The sequence below is a fragment of the Rattus norvegicus genome, chromosome 7 (assembly GCF_036323735.1).
Source record: "Rattus norvegicus strain BN/NHsdMcwi chromosome 7, GRCr8, whole genome shotgun sequence".
NCBI classification, from domain to species: domain Eukaryota; kingdom Metazoa; phylum Chordata; class Mammalia; order Rodentia; family Muridae; genus Rattus; species Rattus norvegicus.
The window spans coordinates 30,411,627-30,430,220 of NC_086025.1; the positions used below are offsets into that span (position 1 = coordinate 30,411,627).

At 42.7% G+C, this 18,594-nt stretch overlaps 1 protein-coding gene and 1 non-coding gene across 9 annotated transcripts in view; both read right to left on the minus strand.

The window, feature by feature from the left end:
• Vezt (vezatin, adherens junctions transmembrane protein) overlaps positions 1–18,594 on the minus strand; it is an 85,222-nt gene that overhangs the window by 12,419 nt on the left and 54,209 nt on the right. For 4 of the 8 annotated variants that reach the window (XM_039078694.2, XM_063263203.1, XM_039078697.2 and 1 more), the window contains 3 exons: positions 14,306–14,406; positions 13,674–13,881; positions 10,070–10,593 (listed from right to left, as the gene is read on the minus strand). In XM_039078694.2, coding sequence (XP_038934622.1) covers positions 10,088–10,593; positions 13,674–13,881; positions 14,306–14,406 — 815 coding nt within the window. In that variant the 3' untranslated portion in view covers positions 10,070–10,087. Of the gene's footprint in view, positions 1–9,612; positions 11,545–13,673; positions 13,882–14,305; positions 14,407–18,594 lie in introns of those variants that run through there. The other 4 variants (XM_017594734.3, XM_039078696.2, NM_001006984.1 and 1 more) reach the window with 3 other exon arrangements.
• Positions 2,760–2,855, minus strand: Mir331 (microRNA 331). The gene has a single exon (NR_031778.1). It is a non-coding gene; the product is annotated as a microRNA 331 (primary transcript).

Below are 18,594 nucleotides of genomic sequence, written 5' to 3' on the forward strand. Positions count from 1 at the left end.
CCAACCAACCACCCACCCAGCCAGCCAACCAACCAACCACCCACCCATCCACCCACTCAGCCAGCCAACTACCCAACCAACCACCCACCCAACCAACCACCCAGCCAACCAACTAAAAACACCCCAAGCAAACAAAAAATTGTGACAACAATAAAACCTGTATAATTTAAAATTAAGCCCCTATTTTTTCACTTTGATAAATTATCACCAGGTGCTTAACAAGCAAAAATTGGGGCAGTGATTCAAAGGATTGCCCAGGTAATAGCATCTTTTGAAATCTTGCATCAAGTGCTAGGAAAATACTGTAAAGGAAGAGAAGTATCAACTAGAGGAAGAGAGGAAGACTTCTTCCTTTTAGGCACTAGTCCATGTTGCAAACAGCATGGTAAAAAAAGGACACACAAAAATACACAAGGAATTTCAGATTTTATTAGCGATGCTTTAAGCTTAAGAAGAACAGTTATACAGCATAAGCAAGCCTACAATTCTAAAGCTTTTTAAAATAGTTGACAAGTTAATATGATACAACACAAAGTGATTAATAAGGTACCACGTTTAAAAAGAGGCACCTGCACATATCCATAGCAACATCCTTTATAATAACCAAGATGGGGAGGCAGTCAATGCCCGCCAGTCGATTAATGATCTATGAGATCGAGCCAATCTGCAGATTATTCAGCCCTAAAAAGGGAAATCCTGTCACATGAAATGAGATGAACTTGAGGTCATAACAGGAGACAGACTGGTGCCTGCTGAGGCTGTGGGAAGGGAGAGGGAGGAAGGGGACTCCTATCTTAGTGATAGAAGACTTTAAGACCTGTACAATGGAAAGTTCTGGAAACCCTTCATTAAAGGCACAGACATTTCCTGAATTGGACATAAAAATGGTGGCAATGGTGAGATTTTTCATGTTTTATCTCAATTAAACAAAAAAGTACCTTCCTGCCCAGATTTTATAACCTCAAGTCTTCAGTTAGGGTAGGGAATAGAATTCTAAGTTCTAACAGAGAAAGCAGTGGTAACCATAAAATCAAGTTAAAAGGATCTGAAAAGATACTTCCAAGGCTATTTGTTTTTGGGGGTGGAGGGTCTCAGAGCTAGACCTCAGAGCTTTGAGACCTCAGAGCTTTGTGCATGGAAAGCCAGTGCTTTACCACTGAGTCTACTTTAAAGACTTCCACAAGAGCCAAACTTTGCCAAGAATGGTGGCATACACCGTAATCTCAGCCCTCTAGAGCTGGAGGCTGGAAAACTGTCAATAGATCAGCAAGTGGTAGACCAGTCATTAGTTACATAGTGCCTCAAACACAAAAACAAAACCCACCACCACCACCACCACCAAGAATCCAGAGCCAGATCTGGTGGTACACACTTACAATTACAGAACCTGGGAGGTAAAAGCAGGGAGATCAGAAGTTTAAGGCCAGCCTTAGGTACATGGCAAGCTCAGAGCTAACCTAGGATATGAGACCCTGACTTAAAACACTAACCTAATTAAACAGTCCATAATTTCTATTTTTAATATCCACAGTTAATGATGTAAACATGTACAGTGTCCTCACAAATACACAAACATACATCAGCCTAATGTGGTCACATGCATTCTAGGCAATGCCACGTGCTGTGCTCTCAAGTAAGCATATTCGTGAGGCAAACACTACAAAGAGTACACCAAGAAGTACAAAATTGAATCTGTGGGATAAAAAAAATCCCATAAACTTGGGATAAAACCAGGATGAATATGGTGTAGAACCAATGCCACAGCCGAGTTACTCGGATGAGCTCACTCGGTGCCAGGCCCATTTTCAACCGTGACCCGGTGATGTAAATTTGGTGGTGTGATAAATGTTGGTGGGAAAGCATGATTTTTAGTTCCTTCTATATGGAGAGCTAATTAGCCTGCACAAAACATTAAAAGCATACATTATCAATGCTACCATAACTTTGGAGTTTGGGTCTTCATGCATTTTTAGAATTCTTGTCTTCCAAATCAAAACCAATAAACACACAGTTGACGCTAGCAATGCCAGCTCTAATATGAGGTCATAAAATACATTTATTAGATCAGAATGGTTTAAAAAAAAATCCAGAGCAGCAAGGGAGAAAAATGAAGTTCTTAAAATTCTCTTCTGTACAATAAATACTGCTGTAAAATCCAAGGGCTTACCCTACCTATGACCTCACCCTCCTTGCTGTCCTGAGCCACAGAAACCTTCAGGGAGCTCTGCTGTGCAGCTGGCCAGTGGTAGGAAAACAGACTGGTCTCTGAAACAAGAACTTAGACCCACTCGGCACTGGAGCGGGAAGACAAAGACTGATGCTTGCCATTCAGAAAGTGCGAACAAAGCATCCAGCTGAAGGAGACTGGTGGGGTGTCACTGGAAGTGCTTAAGGAAACACAATTTGTCCATTTTGGAAGAAGGCTGTTTGGAGAAAGGTTTTGTGGCTAAGTTGTTGCTTTTTAAAAATAGACATTTAAATCTATTTTATATGGTGATAAAAATCACAGGACCTGTTCTCCTCACTGGCAATTAATAACAACCACATAGAATGTCTGCTATGGGAAACTCCTGGAGTATGAGCCGGGGAGACTATGTTGTTCCCGGTGTTGACCTCAGATAGACTTGACTTTGACCTCAGATAGATTAAGCAGCCAGTGCTTGCTAAACGGTAGGCACCCGAATCGTGGTGAGTATGGGACGTGCAGTCAGCCTCAGTTATCTTCCGTCTTCGCACTCTGGATGTCCCGGGAATGATGCATGGGTTTAGGTTGGTTCTAGGATAGGCCCAGGGGCCTGGTTTGATCTGGGATCCCTGGGACCATACCTAGAACAAACCCAAACAAGACCAGACTCCTGGGGAGCGCTTTCAGCTTGAGTGGGCTTCTGGGCTTCTCAGCCACGTGGGTCTCCAGGGCTGTGTCAGAGCCACACAGCAACCTTTAAGGGATAGGAGTGACATTCTTGGAGCCTTCTATGTATTGTCACGCACTGTCTAAGTCACAGTATTGAACAGGAGGTACAGATTGGTACAAAAAAAAATGCAGAACATACTCAGACTCAGAAACAGAGTCAATTTAGTCATTTAACTTGGAAGTTAAAGAGGGCTAAGAAGTCACGTAAAAGAGCAAACTTACAGACATACTTTCGTTTTAGAAGAAATTTGCAACAATAGACTTATTTGTATGTAGTCAGTCCTTAGGCCATATTATAAAACTGTTATAAATTCTAAGATGATATTATCTATTTTAAGAAACTCTTAATAAACAAGTGAGAAAAAAATCTATTTAGCGTATCTACAGACAGCCCCATTTTAAGCTTGTATAATCAGAAGTATGCACATCCTAAACACCAATTGCACTTCAGCAACATGTACTAAGTGAATTTCAGTACACAGGGATAAAACTAATGTCACTGCTGACACCCTAAAGTGGATGCTAAGCTATTGCACTTTAAAGACACCACACACAATTAGAACCCCTCACACAATTAGCACTATGCAACCTTGGCCAGCCAGGAACTCACTGTGTGGACCAGGCTGGCCTTGAAATCGGAGATCTGCCTGCCTCTGTTCCCAGAGTGTGGGGATTAAAAGTGTGTGCACCACACCCGGATTTGATCACACACTTAAAGACAGGCATAAAATCAATTCCTCCTGATTCCTGCTCAATTTTGCGTATGTAAACCCTGATTTGATCTCCTTGATTTCGGTTTACAGCAGCTGCACTGAGCAGAATTGTGCCCCTCTGACGGCTCAGAGAGCAGCACCAACCATGTCTGCTGTCACTGTCTCTTCTACAGTGGTGTCAATATAAGACATTGGTTTGGACCACACTTTTTACAATTATTCTATCATAATTTGCTTCCATAACATGGATAACTGAAGGACAGCTTCATGAAGCATGGTTATAAAAGGCCAATACAGCATTCACACTGGATGTGATGAGAGCAAGTTTCAGGAAGCGTGAGTATAAGACAGAGTGACACCCCACTCACTGCATATGATGGCAGTGACTGGTTAGCAAACCACAGCACAGGGACGGTACAATTGGGAGAGCGGCTTCTAGTCTAATGTTATGTGAAAATGTTTCACGTAATCTTGCTTATTTTATACATTAAAGGCTAATTTAGGCGTGTCAACTACTGAATGACAGTGGAACTTCTGCCGCTGAGTTACAGGCATGAGCTCCAACACTGATGAATCATGGGAAACTTTTAACGTCTACTCCCTTTAGTTGAATGGAAGAAAGCAAAGATGCTTTCAGGATGAATGATGTATCCGTCTTTCATAATCATGTAAGTCTTTGTGGCCCAGAGTCTACAAGCCTAATCCTCAGATATCTTCAATAATTAATGTTTTCTTACTTTTTGTGGCTTAATTCTACTTTGTTTTAGAAATGAAGATGCATTGCTCTTAAATAAGAAAGCCACAGAAATTCAAGAGAGCATGTGGTTTCCAATTCAAATAGTGTATGTATATATATATATATATATATATATATATATATATATATATATATATTGAATGAATATATGACAATGCAAACTCCGAAGGACTGGTTTAGTCACTGCAAAAGATTACAGGTGTAGAACCAGTTTTAGAGAAGGCAAAATGTTGGGGGCGGGGGCCGTTATTTCTGTATAACAATCATTTTATTTTGAAAGCAGGCATTTAACCCAGCAATCCACAGGGTCAAAGACTGTCCTCTAGTAGGTCATAGGAAATCCTGTGGAAGAGTCGGTGAGCGTAAGCAGTACGCCTCTCACTCTGCATCCGTCTGCTCTTACCTTACAGCTCAACTAGTGTAGTCATTTAGTCTTCGCAGCAGGTTGGAAGGCCTGCGTGGAGGTGGAGAGGGGCTGCTAGTCCACGCACACGTAAGTCTGCAGTACTGTGAATGGGGGAGTAACTACCAAACCAGACACATGGTGACCGAGGCCCAGTCAAAGCAATGGAGCTCAATGCAGGGACAGCTCTCTGTGTTTAGTGTACTGGAGTATACTAACCAGTGTTAATAATGATCATTTTGAGCTGGCTGTAGTAGTACATGCCTTTCAATCTAGCACTTGGCAGGCAGAGATAGGCAGATCTCAAGGCCAGCCTTGTCTACATAGTGAGTTCCAGGGCAGGCAAGGCTATGTAGAGCAGCCCCGTCTCAAAAACCAAACCAGTGGTGGTGGTGGTGGTGGTGGTGATGATGATGATGATGATGATGATGATGATGATGATGATGACAATGACGACGACGATTTTGTGTTTGTGTATACATGTTTGTATATACATGTATACAAGAGGGTATGCACACACACATTCATGTGTATGTAATGTGTAAATGGGCTATGCCAGAGACTGATGTTCAGGTTCTCCCCAGACCACTCTCACTGACAAGGCCAGAGTGGCAGGCCAGAGAGTTTCTGGGATTTCTCTGACTCTAACCCCCAAGGCTGGGGCTATAGATGCACAGCATCTATATGGGTACCGGGATCTGAATAAGTGTTCTCCTTCTCATACGTGTGCAGGGAGCACCTTACCCACTGCTCCATCTCCCCAGCCCAGTAACAATCATTTTAATATAGGAAAGATTAAGGTGTACTTCATACACTGTTAGGGAATTGGGCTGTCTGAATGATTCGCTCCTGTCGAGTTAGCCAGTTCTCACTAAATGAGTCAGGTTTAGTTTCAAACCAGTAGCTCTCGACAATACGACATGCTATGCAGAATTCAGAATAATGGCATCACACTTTGAGCCTGCGTACTGAGTGAAGACTAATTAACAGAAACAAATGGCCAACATTTTTCTGAAACACACACAGTGACATACATACACAGAGGACAGTCAATTTTTCTTTTACGGGTTAAATTCATTGATAAGGAGTCCTAGAGCATCAGCATACAAACACCAAATTAATATTTCAAATACATGGCAATCGCATTTTTTTTTCTTTTTTTCGGAGCTGGGGACCGAACCCAGGGCCTTGCGCTTCCTAGGTAAGCGCTCTACCACTGAGCTAAATCCCCAGCCCCGGCAATCGCATTTTTAACCAAGTATTTCTTTTTTTTAGCAAGTTCTTGGTAAAACACTGAACGCACATACAAGAACGCCAAGCAGCGAAACAGGCAATGAACAGTCCATGCACGTGACTGACAGAAAAGCCCTTGGCCTTTTCCAGTCTACTTACTCTTAGTTTAGACACAGTTCTAGCAAGCGTTTCAAGCTGGTTTCTCAGTCCACAGCAGATTAAAAGCAGCAAATTAGGGGCCTATTGCGGAAGGCAGGCACACAACATGGCGGATTATAGGGGAAGGTAAGAGAAACTGTGAAAAAAACAGACACGACTCAAAAAGCAAGCAATATGAAATTACATAGCAAAGGATTGCTTGACACTATAGGTCTCAGATGTCCCCGAGAGGGAATTTGTTCATTCTTCCCTAGATAGTCTCAGAGGAAAGGCTAAGCTAGTTCCGGTACATGCCAGAGTTAAGGGAGAGAGGGAGAAGTAAGTCTCCCATTAGCAGACTGTTAAATTCAAGGACTAAATATATGGTTTGCTTTCATTCCCTGAAAGATGAAGGGATTCAAGTTAGTCACCAGCAGACAAGGACAGTGAGCGGTCACTATACAGGGCATTTTTGCTCTCTGTATTTTGTACAGTTTTTTTTCTTTCCCACCTTTGTTTTCTAATCTAAGCATAAGGTGTAGGCATGACCCCATAAACATCTGGGAAAAAAAAATCAATCCTACTGGATTGTTCAAGCACTGTGTTGACTTTGGTCCACCAGGCTTAGCTGTGTTACGCTTTTGGCTCCAGGATTCGGGTCTTAGATCCTTGCTCTATTTGGGTGTAAGCTCAATACGCCACGACTAAACCAACCAGTGGATCCCCTCCCCCTATTATTTCACTCATTTACCAACTTGAAGCACGATTCAGGTTTTACATGGGAAGGAAGTGTCAGAGTGAAATATCATCTGGGGTCACTTCTATCAACACCTGTCAAGTTCTAGCCTTTTAACTGTATCAGAAATGGACTTTCCTTAAGCAACTGTCTTTCAGTACATGAAATAGCATGTTACCGTCTGCTTTAACAAACGGAGCTGTGTGTTTATTGCCAGATCGTCTTACTTCTTCTCCAGCTTCCAAAGCAATGGTTCTTTTCTTAATTTCTAAGAAATCAAAACCGTAGCTCTGCAATTCCAGGAGTTAAGAGTTTTCCTGAGAAAGCTCTCCCTAGACGCTGAGATTATAGCACTCGCATCCTTCGAATGGAAGGCCTGGGATTCAAACTCTGGCCTCTTTCGCAGAAGCCTGACACTTGCTGTTTTCTTTTCTTCTTTTCTTTCTTTTTTCCCCTTTTCCTCCTGATACAGGTTCCCACTGTGTATTTCTGGTTATCCTAGAGTGTGCTTAACTGGCCTCCAGTTTGCAGTGTACCTGGGGTTCTGGCATTACAGGTCTGAGTCGTGTCACGGTCTGAAATCTGTATTCTCAGACATCCTTAGCAATCTGCCTTAAATGTGTGTCCTTTTCCTGACTTGCTTGGCATCGGCTCCTAATGAGACAGACTCAGATGCTGTGACTATTAATTAGCTCTAACATGGACTTTATGTATAAAGTTAGATAATATGCATGGCTTGCAAAAAAACAAAAACAAAAAAAAATTCGCAGAGGACTGCAAATGAAAGATGAGACTGAAAGATGAGAGTCTGGCCCTGGATCTGCCAGACATCTGGGCCTTAGAGAAGCAGAGAAAAGGTTTTGAGGCTTGCTAAGTGACCACAGACCACTTACTGTCCCGACCTTCCCATCTGTAGATGCGCCAAGGGTAAAAATTCTGTTTTCACGAGTGACCCAAAAGCATGCTTTTTTCCCCCTCCCTTTGAGTTCTAGATTAATCCAGGGAAAACCAACTTCAGCAATATCTATAGTAAAAGCTGTCAGACTCCTACTCACAACAAGATTAATCATGCTATAAAAACTGGAAAATATGATTATAAATTTTCTCAGGTTTCTTCTGGATATGGAAGGACATCGACTAGCCTTAGGAGGAAGTGAGGTAGCCTAGGGAAAGCACGTGCGGGGGCATCCACTTGTGTCCCATCAGTCTGTCCATGCATACAACAGATTCACGGCAAGGAGCCTGAAGTGCTAGGCAGAGGATCTTAGACTTTAGTGCGCATAAGCAGTTCCTAGGCCTCATTCCAAAACAACCGAAGAATTGCAGAGAGCACGGCTTAAAGTCTGCATTAAAAAAAATAGGACTTCTATTTTATTTTGACTCTGGTATTCACCAAAAGAACCGGGGGGACACCAGCTTAGGATATTGTAAGAGAAAAATAGTCAAGAAAATTTCACCGAGAAAACAGTTTTAGGTTGGAAATATTTTAAGTGATGAAAGAAATATAAAAACTGCGTAACAGAGCATCGCGCACAGTTTCAGTGCCCTTAATCATGATTTCAAGAAGCAGTTTCCATGAACCTAGCTAGATAAGAGCTTGTGGATCAAAGGCCAGACTGGAAGACTGGGGATCCTTCCGGAATAAGTTCTGTATTATTTCGGAACTTGAACGTATCAAGTCTTATGCTCAGAGAGCCTAAGACTAATAAAATAATATGAACAGATTTCTATGCAACTGCTATGGTTGAATCAAAACAGACTAAAAGTATTAAAAATAGCTAAGTTTTCCTGTTAAAAATTAAGAGACCTCTTAACAAGATTTCCCTAAAGATTTCTAAATCTAGGGGAAAATGGAGTTGGTAAACAGTCATTTAAGGAAGAAAGTAAAACCGTGTTGTTACTCAGGTATACAGACATCATTACAGTGCTGAGAAACTTCCCTTTCTCTTGAAATTCAGCCATTCCCATGTCTGGTTAAGGCACTGCTCCTAACGCTAGCACTTGTTAAGCAATAGAAAAAGGCAAAAATTACTAACAGTGCGAATTCTGTTCATACAAAGTAGATTTTCTTCGGGATAAGAAATAGTTAATAAAACAACAACAAACCTTGAGAAGTAAATTTCCTCACCAAAAGCAGTGAGTTACAGGAAGTCATACACTTTGCTCCTGAAACAGCAGCATAAATTGAGTTTTGTTTTTTTTTTTCTTACATTCCTCCCAGAATAATGCCTATACACTCTGGGCACACAGTAGCAACAGGTTTCAGGAGAATGTTCCTGCAGGCATCATTGAAAGCACAATTCCAGCCCAAGGCAGACCAGACTGGTCTATGGAAAGCATTCACTAGGAAATAAAGGGACAGACACTTTCCAAGACAGCGGAAGTGTTTCCTGAGTAGGACAGGTCGGGCTAGAAGACAGCACAGTGGCCTGCACACAGCACAGCAGCGGCACGGTTGTCTCTGGGTGAATGATGTAAATTAGCTTCTGCAGGGCTGGGGATGCGGTCGCTCTGGGGCTTCACTGGCTTTCTGAGTCACACAGTAGGAGTGAACAGAAGCCCTAGGGGGTGTTTCCTAAGAGGGCGTGCTACTTCCCTTTTAAATCTTGCATGGCGCCCTGAAATGAGCACACACATCAACAAGGAAACGTACAAGACATGCTGCGGCCCAAGCAACCTTCAGACTACTTTTGAGTTCCAAACCCCAGCACACGTCAATTGTAGTAATTAAATATTTTATTTAGAACCTGTATCTTTTTTAAGAGCGGTATAAACAAAATAAAATACGAACAATGTATTAACATGACCGCTGCAGTTACACACCGCAAGGACACAGTAGAAAGGGCTCATTCTAAAGGTTTAGGCTCTGCAAGACTCATCCTCATTACCTCATGGCAGCAAAGTTTTGGCAAAAAATGATAAACTCATTTCTTATAAAAAAGTACTTAAAGATTTGCCAAGATTATCAGTTTTGCCACAAATAGAACTGCCCTTACCTTTCTCTCCTATGCCTAAAAGATCTGCCTAGACAGGAATCTATTCATTTCAGGTCAGGTTTTCAAATCAGTATTCACCCTGTAACTTCACGCCGCAGCTTTCTAGAGAGTAAACACGCACTCATTTCCCTCCCCAGTCTTGCAGCTCGAACACTTTTGTAAAAGGAACAATCAAGACAATCACTTCATCTTGGCTTTTATTTTTCCTCCAGCTCCCTTTCACCTCCTTCAACTAGCTGTTCTTTGTCCTCGTCCTCCTCGTCGCCAAAAGTCTGTTCCTGCATGGTGGTAAAGGACAGAGACCTGGCGGCCACTTCCGCAGCCAGGCCAGCAGTGAAGGTGTATTCTGGTGACAACTGGAGTCGAGCCAGCCTCTGCTTAATGGAGAGCCGGGGTGAGTCCCTGGGAGTTGGAGGGGCGGTGGCCCCTGCAGCAGCAGCCTGAGGAGGCTTGGCCTCGCTCTCACACTGGTGGGCTCCTTGGAGGAGGTGGCCTTGGTCTCCAGAGGTGTCTTTGCTCTGCCCCTTTGGAGGGCCATCACACATATACTCAGTCCTAGTGTCTTCCTTGTCGCTCGCACAGGGCTTACTAGTCTCCTCTTCTGTAGCCTCGCTATGGGCCTGTTCTGTATCTGAATTCATGGGTGTCTCTGAGTTACTTACAGATTCCACTGGCTCTACAGGAGACAAGGATTTCAACACAGCTTCAAAGAACACAAGGAGGAAAAGAAAAGAAAAAAGAAAAAAAATAACTAAGGGCCCAACAACTTTAAAATTCCCAGTCGCTTTTTTTTTTAAAAAGGAGCAACAAATAAATAAAAACTTAATAAAATTTTCTAGTAAAATAAATGTAACTTTATACATATGGGGAGTTTTATGAGACAGAATACCTGACGAGATGAGATGGGAGTTGCTGGGGAGTCTGCAGTTCAAAGGCAGTGCTTCTCCAAGCACGGTCCCTGAATCAGCAGGCCCAGTTAACCCCTAGGAGGCTGCTGGAGGCAGATGCTAGAGTCTGACCACAGGCAGAACGGGAGACTGGGTGGGGGTGGGTGTGTTTACGAGCCATCCCACTTGGTTCTGATGCTCACTAAAGCCTGGGCCTAAAGTGACCCACACAAACGCATCTTCATCAAATATACACACATATATATTCACAAGGTAAAGCAGCATAAGCAATGTAACATAGTTCACCTTGCCGATCACCTAACAGAACCTGGTGGACGTAGAGCGTATGTCTACATTTGTAGTCCTATACAGAACACGGATGGAATCAAATCGGCATTGGAGACCAAGTACCAAACAAAGTATAACACAGACAGAATATCGATCCGTACAGTAGAAGTTGTCCTTGCAGGAAAAATCAAGCTTAGTTAGCCCCTCTCGGTGTTAGTAGGCAGTGGGTTGCTCGCTAGGTGGTCTCGCCTCCCAGCATGAGGGTTAGTACAATACAACAGATCATGAAGCAGGACGGAGGGAAAAGAGTGCGTCTTGAAGGTCTGGCGTACACTTAAAAAGCATTTTGTAAGACGCGTCCGTCTCCAAGACACATGCCTATGCTGCGGTAACTGCACTACGGAAGCAGCGACAATAGAACATGGCCACAGCAGGTCCAGCGGAGGCCGTCCCTCTCTAATTCCACTCGGACTTTACCCCTGTAGGCAGAGATGAAAACAACTCTGGAAGACATACTGACATTTGTCACTGGAAAGACATACTCTGGAAGACATACTGACATTTGTCACCGGGAAGCATTTTTCTGGCACCAGCACATCTTTTACTTATTTTCACAAACTATACAGCATTACTGCCTTTTCAAATGCAGATGGGGTCTACAGCATGGCCCTTATTTGCCCACAGGGTCAACAGTAGGTCAGCTTACAGAGAAGAGTATGAGGAAAACCCTGCACAGTAGCAAAAGGTACAAGCTTACAGGCCATGATCCTTCAGCACCTATGCACGCCTGTCGTTCATGAGTCTGCTGGGTCCTAACAAGTGTTCCGTGCTTCAGGGGTTCAGGCCACTGCTGACTGAGGAAGGGAGCAAGGGTATTCAGAAGGGAAGCAGCCGCTGACAGCAGTGTATGCATGTGAGTCTCTATGGGAGTAGGGTTTTTGGCTCTGTCTGTTGATCCATGTTCTGCATGTAACAGTAAAAAGTGTCAGCTGTCTGACAGGGACTTGATAACTACTTGTTGAATTACAGTCTGCTGAATGAATGTGGCTGGAGAATAAAAACTAGGGGAAAAAAAGGACAAATTTAGAAACGACAAAACAAAAAAAACTCTGAGCACAGAAATGATTATGTCTAAAAAGGTGATATCAACAATCTAACTCACGAACAGGCTGACTACAGAGTGCTACTGCTGCTTCTGGAAAGTTCTCCATTGCTCTGCTCTGTTGCTCAAGCCTCCCCCCGCTTACATCTCAGCTACTTGACTCTCTAGGGTGAAAGTCTATGGTGGCAGGAGAGGTGGGGCAGCTGAGGATTCACAGAGGAAACACTGGGGGACAGGATAGAGCTCTCGGTGAGAGTCCGGTGTATATCTTCTCTGTGAATATATACAGCAACTTTGTGGGACTAATCTAACTAGATAAAGGTAAGCTGAGAAAGAAAACTTTATTAGAAATACTGCAAATACAAGCGGGCAGGATGGATTCTTATGCTGACAAAGGCTAATATAAAAAGGAAGATGGATGCACTGGAGTTCTAGGAAGGCCGTCATTAGCGAGCTGTTTGAGTACAAACTGTGGGATAGGTTACAAGATGGCTTAGCGGAGAAGAAGGTACTGAAATGGGAGGGGCTACCAGGCTACCTAATGGATGAGCATAATCTAGTGGGGGTCTGGGTTCTAAAGCAGCCACTAGGAACAGCCAAGAAGGGTGAAACCAACAAACAGTAGGCTGGAGAGAAAGTGAGGGATCAATCCCTAAGGGAAGACAGGATGGCCCCAAGGAGCTTTCCAGAACAGGAGATCTATGTACTTCTACTGAGAAGGGGAAGGCAGGCAGGCAACTGCATATGAGGACACTATAAAATGAGTGGAAAAGAAAGCCCAGTTTATCTTCTTCTAAGTCCACAGGAATTAATTCAACTGAGAATGACCTAGGTTGACGCTGCCAACTATCAAGTCTCTTTCTCTTCATGCCTTCTCTTGCTTCCCATGAAGTGTGACTGAGGCAAACAGTGAGGGTAACATGGAGAAGTGTAGGATGACAACATCAAAGCTGACTATGGAGTCGGTGCACACAGAAACACCTCTTGTGCTCCCATGCTCTTAGGTAACCTGAACGCAGCAAGTGGCTTAGATCTTTCCCACTCTCCCTACAGAACTAGTGGTGAGCTTTACTGAAGTACTCAGAGGAGAGGGGTCAGCAGCTCAGGTTTCCTTTTGTCCGCTCCCTGACCCCCTGAAAGGGTCTGGCTAGGAGCTGGGTAGCACGAACGTGCTGTGCCGCCCCAGCTAGTCTTGAACTCATGATCCTCCTTGCCTCAACCGCCTTGCTGGGATTACAGCGCCACCACGGTAGCTCAGTGTATCCAATTTAATGTCCACTCTGAAAGAAATCTATTGAAGAATTAAATAACTGGTGAAAAAGCTTGACTCCATAGTCCTAGTGTGATTATATGGCATTTTTTTATTGATCAAATTGATTTTGCTTCTGTATGAGAGTACTGCACTGACTGGAGGATCCAGAGTTCTACAGTTTAAACAACATTCATGGTTCAAAAAGAAAAGACTCCTGGCCCCGAAATGAGCGGTGCTCTGAGGCTGGAGCTTACCGTGGTCACTGAACAGAAGTTGCTTCCATTTCTGCCTTTCGGCCTCTGAAGCTTTAAATCCCAGCACAGACTTTAGCTCCTGCAGCACCCTCTTGGACTCCTCCTGCTCACGCTTCTGTCTCTCTCTGTCTTCCTGCGACACGTGATACAAACTGTCCTTTCGGAACTCACTTTCTATGTCTATGCCATCCACATAAGCTTCTAATTCCTGAAAGTGGAGCAAAGACAGAGAGTGTCAAGCGGGCAGGCCTCTGAGGAGCACTCGTTGGTGCTTGCGGCATGCGTCTCAGAGGACCTTCTCTTGGCACAGTCAGATGACAGCTGGGGAGGAAGGAAGGCGACAAACACATCTGCTGACAAATTGAAATCTTCGAAACACTTAACAGTGGATACTAAAAAGAGTTCTGGATGAGAACGTTTAGCACCAACGTTATTTTTTTACTCTGAGTTGATGATTCAAATTCAAGGCACTAAGAGCAAATATTTTGGCACAAATTTATATTACATTGTAATACATCTTAACCTCATTAGAAGCAGAAATTCAACAATTTGTCTGACGTTACCCATGCCACCGGCAAATTGTATATGGACGGCTTCTTCAGGGGAAGCCAGTGCCTTTCTTTCCCCCTTACCTGCTCCTCAGGGATGGGGTCTCTGTCCTCAATGTGTAGCGTCGGCCGCAACAAGGGCGCCGCGGTGCAGTGTGGGTTCTCACACGCTACTCCAGGCTTGCCTTCAGGGAGACAGTGGGGGAAGGGCGTGAAGACGACGAGAAACAAGCCGTCAGAAACACCGGTGAACATCTAGCGACAAGATATCTTAACACTACTTGTTGGTTTAACAGTTTGACTCCCTCCCTCCTCCCACCCTGATTTTTTTGTTCTGAGGTCGGGTCTTTCTAGAAGCCCAGGTTGGTCTTAATCTAATGATCTTCCCACCGCGGGCTCACAAGTGTTAGATTTTTTGATGTGTACTACCCTATCTGGCTCCCAAATTGTTCTGGCTAAATTATTTGCAAAAATGAAAGACACCATTATTTACTATTTGGCTTTAAGTTAACCTTGTGCAGGACATAGCCGTAGTATCTGTCTCATGGTAGATGACAAATATCCCTCTCTCACAACCTATTTTCTTCATAGTGTTGGGAGAGTTTTAAGAGAACATTATTCTTTCTCCTTTAAAAAACAAAACAAAACATTGTAGTGCATCCTTTTAATCTCAGCATTTGGGAGGCAGAGGCAGGTAGATCTGTGAGTTTGAGGATAGCCTACCACAGACCACACACTCAAGAAAGTTCCTTTGGGCTGGCAGTAGAACAGTTTTTCTTATCAATACTGATACAATATAGTGAGGCCTTTGAATAAAAAACACAAAAACAAAAACATAAAAAACCTATTGAACAAAATGATCAACAACAACAACAGCAACAACATCAACAAATGCAAACTCAAAGTACTGCTTGTTGCTTCTGAAGCCCTGGGGATTGAACCCTGGGCCTTGGGCACGCAGGAGACAACTGATGGACACCCCAGCCCTTGATGGCAGCTCATTGATCTCACTGATACTGCTAAATATAAAATAAATGTAGGGCTGGAGAGAGGCTCAGGGGCCATTTGACTGGATCTGAGTTCAATTCCCAGCAACCACATGGAGGCTCACAATCATTTAATACACACACACACACACACACACACACACACACACAAGTACAAGAAAAAGACCACAAAGTTAAAAATTCAGAAACCACAAAGGAAAAATAGGAATTTTTTTTTACAAGAGAAAGCATACTAAATTAACACATTCCACAAATCTTTAAAACATTGACATTTAGTTTATGAACATGGGCATGCATTCTCTAGGGTATGGAGAAACTAGAGAGTAACCATGGGCTGGAACAGGGTAGATGAGGATCCTTGTCATACCCCTACTCTTTTGGGGCTTTTAAACTTTGGAGCAGGTGAATCTTCATAAAATAAATATTAAAATAAAGCTTTGAAAATAATAAGGTCAATTGAAATGGCAATGAGAGGGGGAAAATTCGGGTTCCAATGGGGACTTTTACCTGGCAAGAGGCCTACTGCACAAAGTACCCTGATGCTGGGGTAAAGCAGACAAGGATTTCTTAGCCAGCAAGGGATGGCAAGGTGCTGGGGAGGGTTTAGAGGACACTGTAGGTGTGCATGGGCTGTGTGGCCACATGGAGCAGGGAAGAAAGAACTCTCAGAGGATGAGTCTACAGCTGTCCACAGTGACGAGGGATTAGTGCTAAGCAAATATGTTGAGAATTATGAGTCAAGTTCCCATAACCAGAGGGGAGGTTTGAACATGGAAATGGGAAGGACAATAGCTCACATGGTGTTGGAACTCTACTAGCACTGCTGATATGACGCAGCCTCTAGTACACACAGACAGGCTCAGAAGTGGATCTGAGGATGTGCACAGCTATACCACACATTTTGCCGCTCCAGATGTACACTGAGGTGTGGAAGCAATTACATCGCAGGGAACGTGATCTTTTTGCTAAACCACTCTCCATTGAAAGGACTGAGGGTTCTCCAGTATCAGAATGGGTACCAGGAGGAAGCAAGGAAAATAAGGAAGTGTTTAAAATGATGCTGACTATGAAAATGTGACAATGAAATGACTTCATTTTTATGCTAACTAAAAGATTAACAAGAAGAGAAAAACAATGACCTTCATACACATGCCCTTGGAATTTGTTACTTTATTTAGGCAAATATAATTATAATAACAAGCTACAATCCACTCTAAGCTTCGCATCCATCAGGTTTTACTGATATAAATAAGTGGACAGACAGATTCTTTACCTTTGAGTAAAATGCCAAATAATAAGTGTAAAAGAGAAAATGGAATTAGGAAATTACCAATGGGCAATTATCATAAAAATATTTAGGGATAATGGAATTTTATGTCTGCCACTTACTCTTAAATAGTTCAGAATAATACTACCAGTAAAAATAGTTATATGAATACACATACACAAATTCAAGGAAAACCCAAAATAGGTGAAAATAATTTAAGCTGATTTATTCATTTAAAAAATCTCATCTTTGGGTACCCAGTTCAATGGGTTAGACAAACGCATGGTCATAAACTACCAATATCACCCCGTGCTGCCTGTGTTGTGGCTGCTCTTTTTTTTTTTTTTTTTTTTTGTTGGAGGGGGTGGGGCAGCATCTTGCTAAGTAGTAGGAGTTGGCCTTGAACTTGCAGTCATCCTGCCTCAGCCTCCTCAGTGCTGGGTTCTGAGGTGTGCACCAGCATGCCTGGAGATCCCACCTCTTTATAAGTCACTCACCCATTTCCAGTTTCTCCCAAGCACCATGTTAAGAACAGCATAACCAACCGCCAGGAGCAGTGGCACACGTCTGTAATCCCTACACTCAAAAGGCGGGCACGGAGGACTACAAGTTTGAAGCTAACCTGGGCTATAAAATGAGTTCAAGGCAAGCTATACAGCATGACAAAACCCCATCTCAAAACAACCAAATCAAAATTATTAAATTGCCCCGTTGTGTGATCAGTCCTTTTACTGCTGAGTGGTTCCCCCAATGAATAGATGTCACCATTCACTCACCAGCTGAAGGACAGACACATGGCCTTCAGTCATACAGAGATATATGTAGAACTTTTATATGAACACAAAGTTCTTCTCTTATTTATTTGGATTTCGTATGATAGGCACTGAACCCAGGGGCCAGAGGGAAGCAGGCAAGTATTTTAGCACTTAGCTACCCTACGCCCCAAGTCTGGGAACATGAAGTTTTGATAGTTCTCAGCCAAACAGGTAAATAGGTACTACTGAATCTTCTGGTAATTGTATAAATAGTGGATGAAATTTTGGTGAGAAAAATTTATTTATATAATCTGAAAGTATTTCATCATAAAACATTTACTATAAAATACTACAAAGAAAGGCTAAAGGAAAACAAATACCATGGCAACCAAATATCACATATGATTGGGATGAGGACATATAAAAATACTGACAATCAGTAAAGTTTTATAGGTGCTGTGAACTGTATGGCAGTATTGTGTCCATGTTAAGTTCCTGATTATGACAGTATCTTACATTATGTAGGAGAATGTCCAGTTTTCAAAACTGCAAAGAAAGATTTAGGGAAAACGGAACTTTATGCATGTGAATTCATATCATACAAAGACAAATGTGGTAGAATGTCAATTATTACAGAATCTAGATGAAGGGTATTCTGGATTACTTTTGTAATATTTTCACAAATCTAAAATGACTTCTAATTAAAATATATTTCTGTGTACGGGTGTTTTGCTTGCATGTATGTCTGTGAGGTACTGGTATGCCTAGTGCCGTGGAGGCTAGAAGAGGGCACAGGATCCCATAACTGCAGTTATATGCCTGCGGGCTGGCATCCAAGCCTGGATCCTTCAGAAGGGCGGTTAATAACTGTGGAGACAACTTTTCAGCCTCTGAAATGACTGTGAAATGAAACATAAAAAATCTGGCTAACACACTGGCTTTGTCAAATGTTTTCAAACATTTAAAGTTTTATAGTCATGGGCAACTGTGTGCAAACACTAACAACAGGATGGCATTACTGACTACCGGGTTAACGATGAGAGACAGTTTGCGCATGGTAGCTGACTGGGTCATAGTCTATTTCAGAGTGTGCTCGAGAAGCACTGGATGGCATGTACTAGGTTTTAGTGTTCAGTCTTTATATGGTCAGCACATATTCTATCACTGAACGACCCAGGGCTGCACCTTTTAGCACCCAAAATACTTTTCAATGTTTCTTCTTGTACTTGGAAGTTCTAGATCTCATGCTGAAACTTTAAAAAAATTTACAGATATTAAAATTCCTTAAGAGATTTATCCTTAAGGAAAAACACATCCACTACACACATCTGGGAGAAAAAAGAA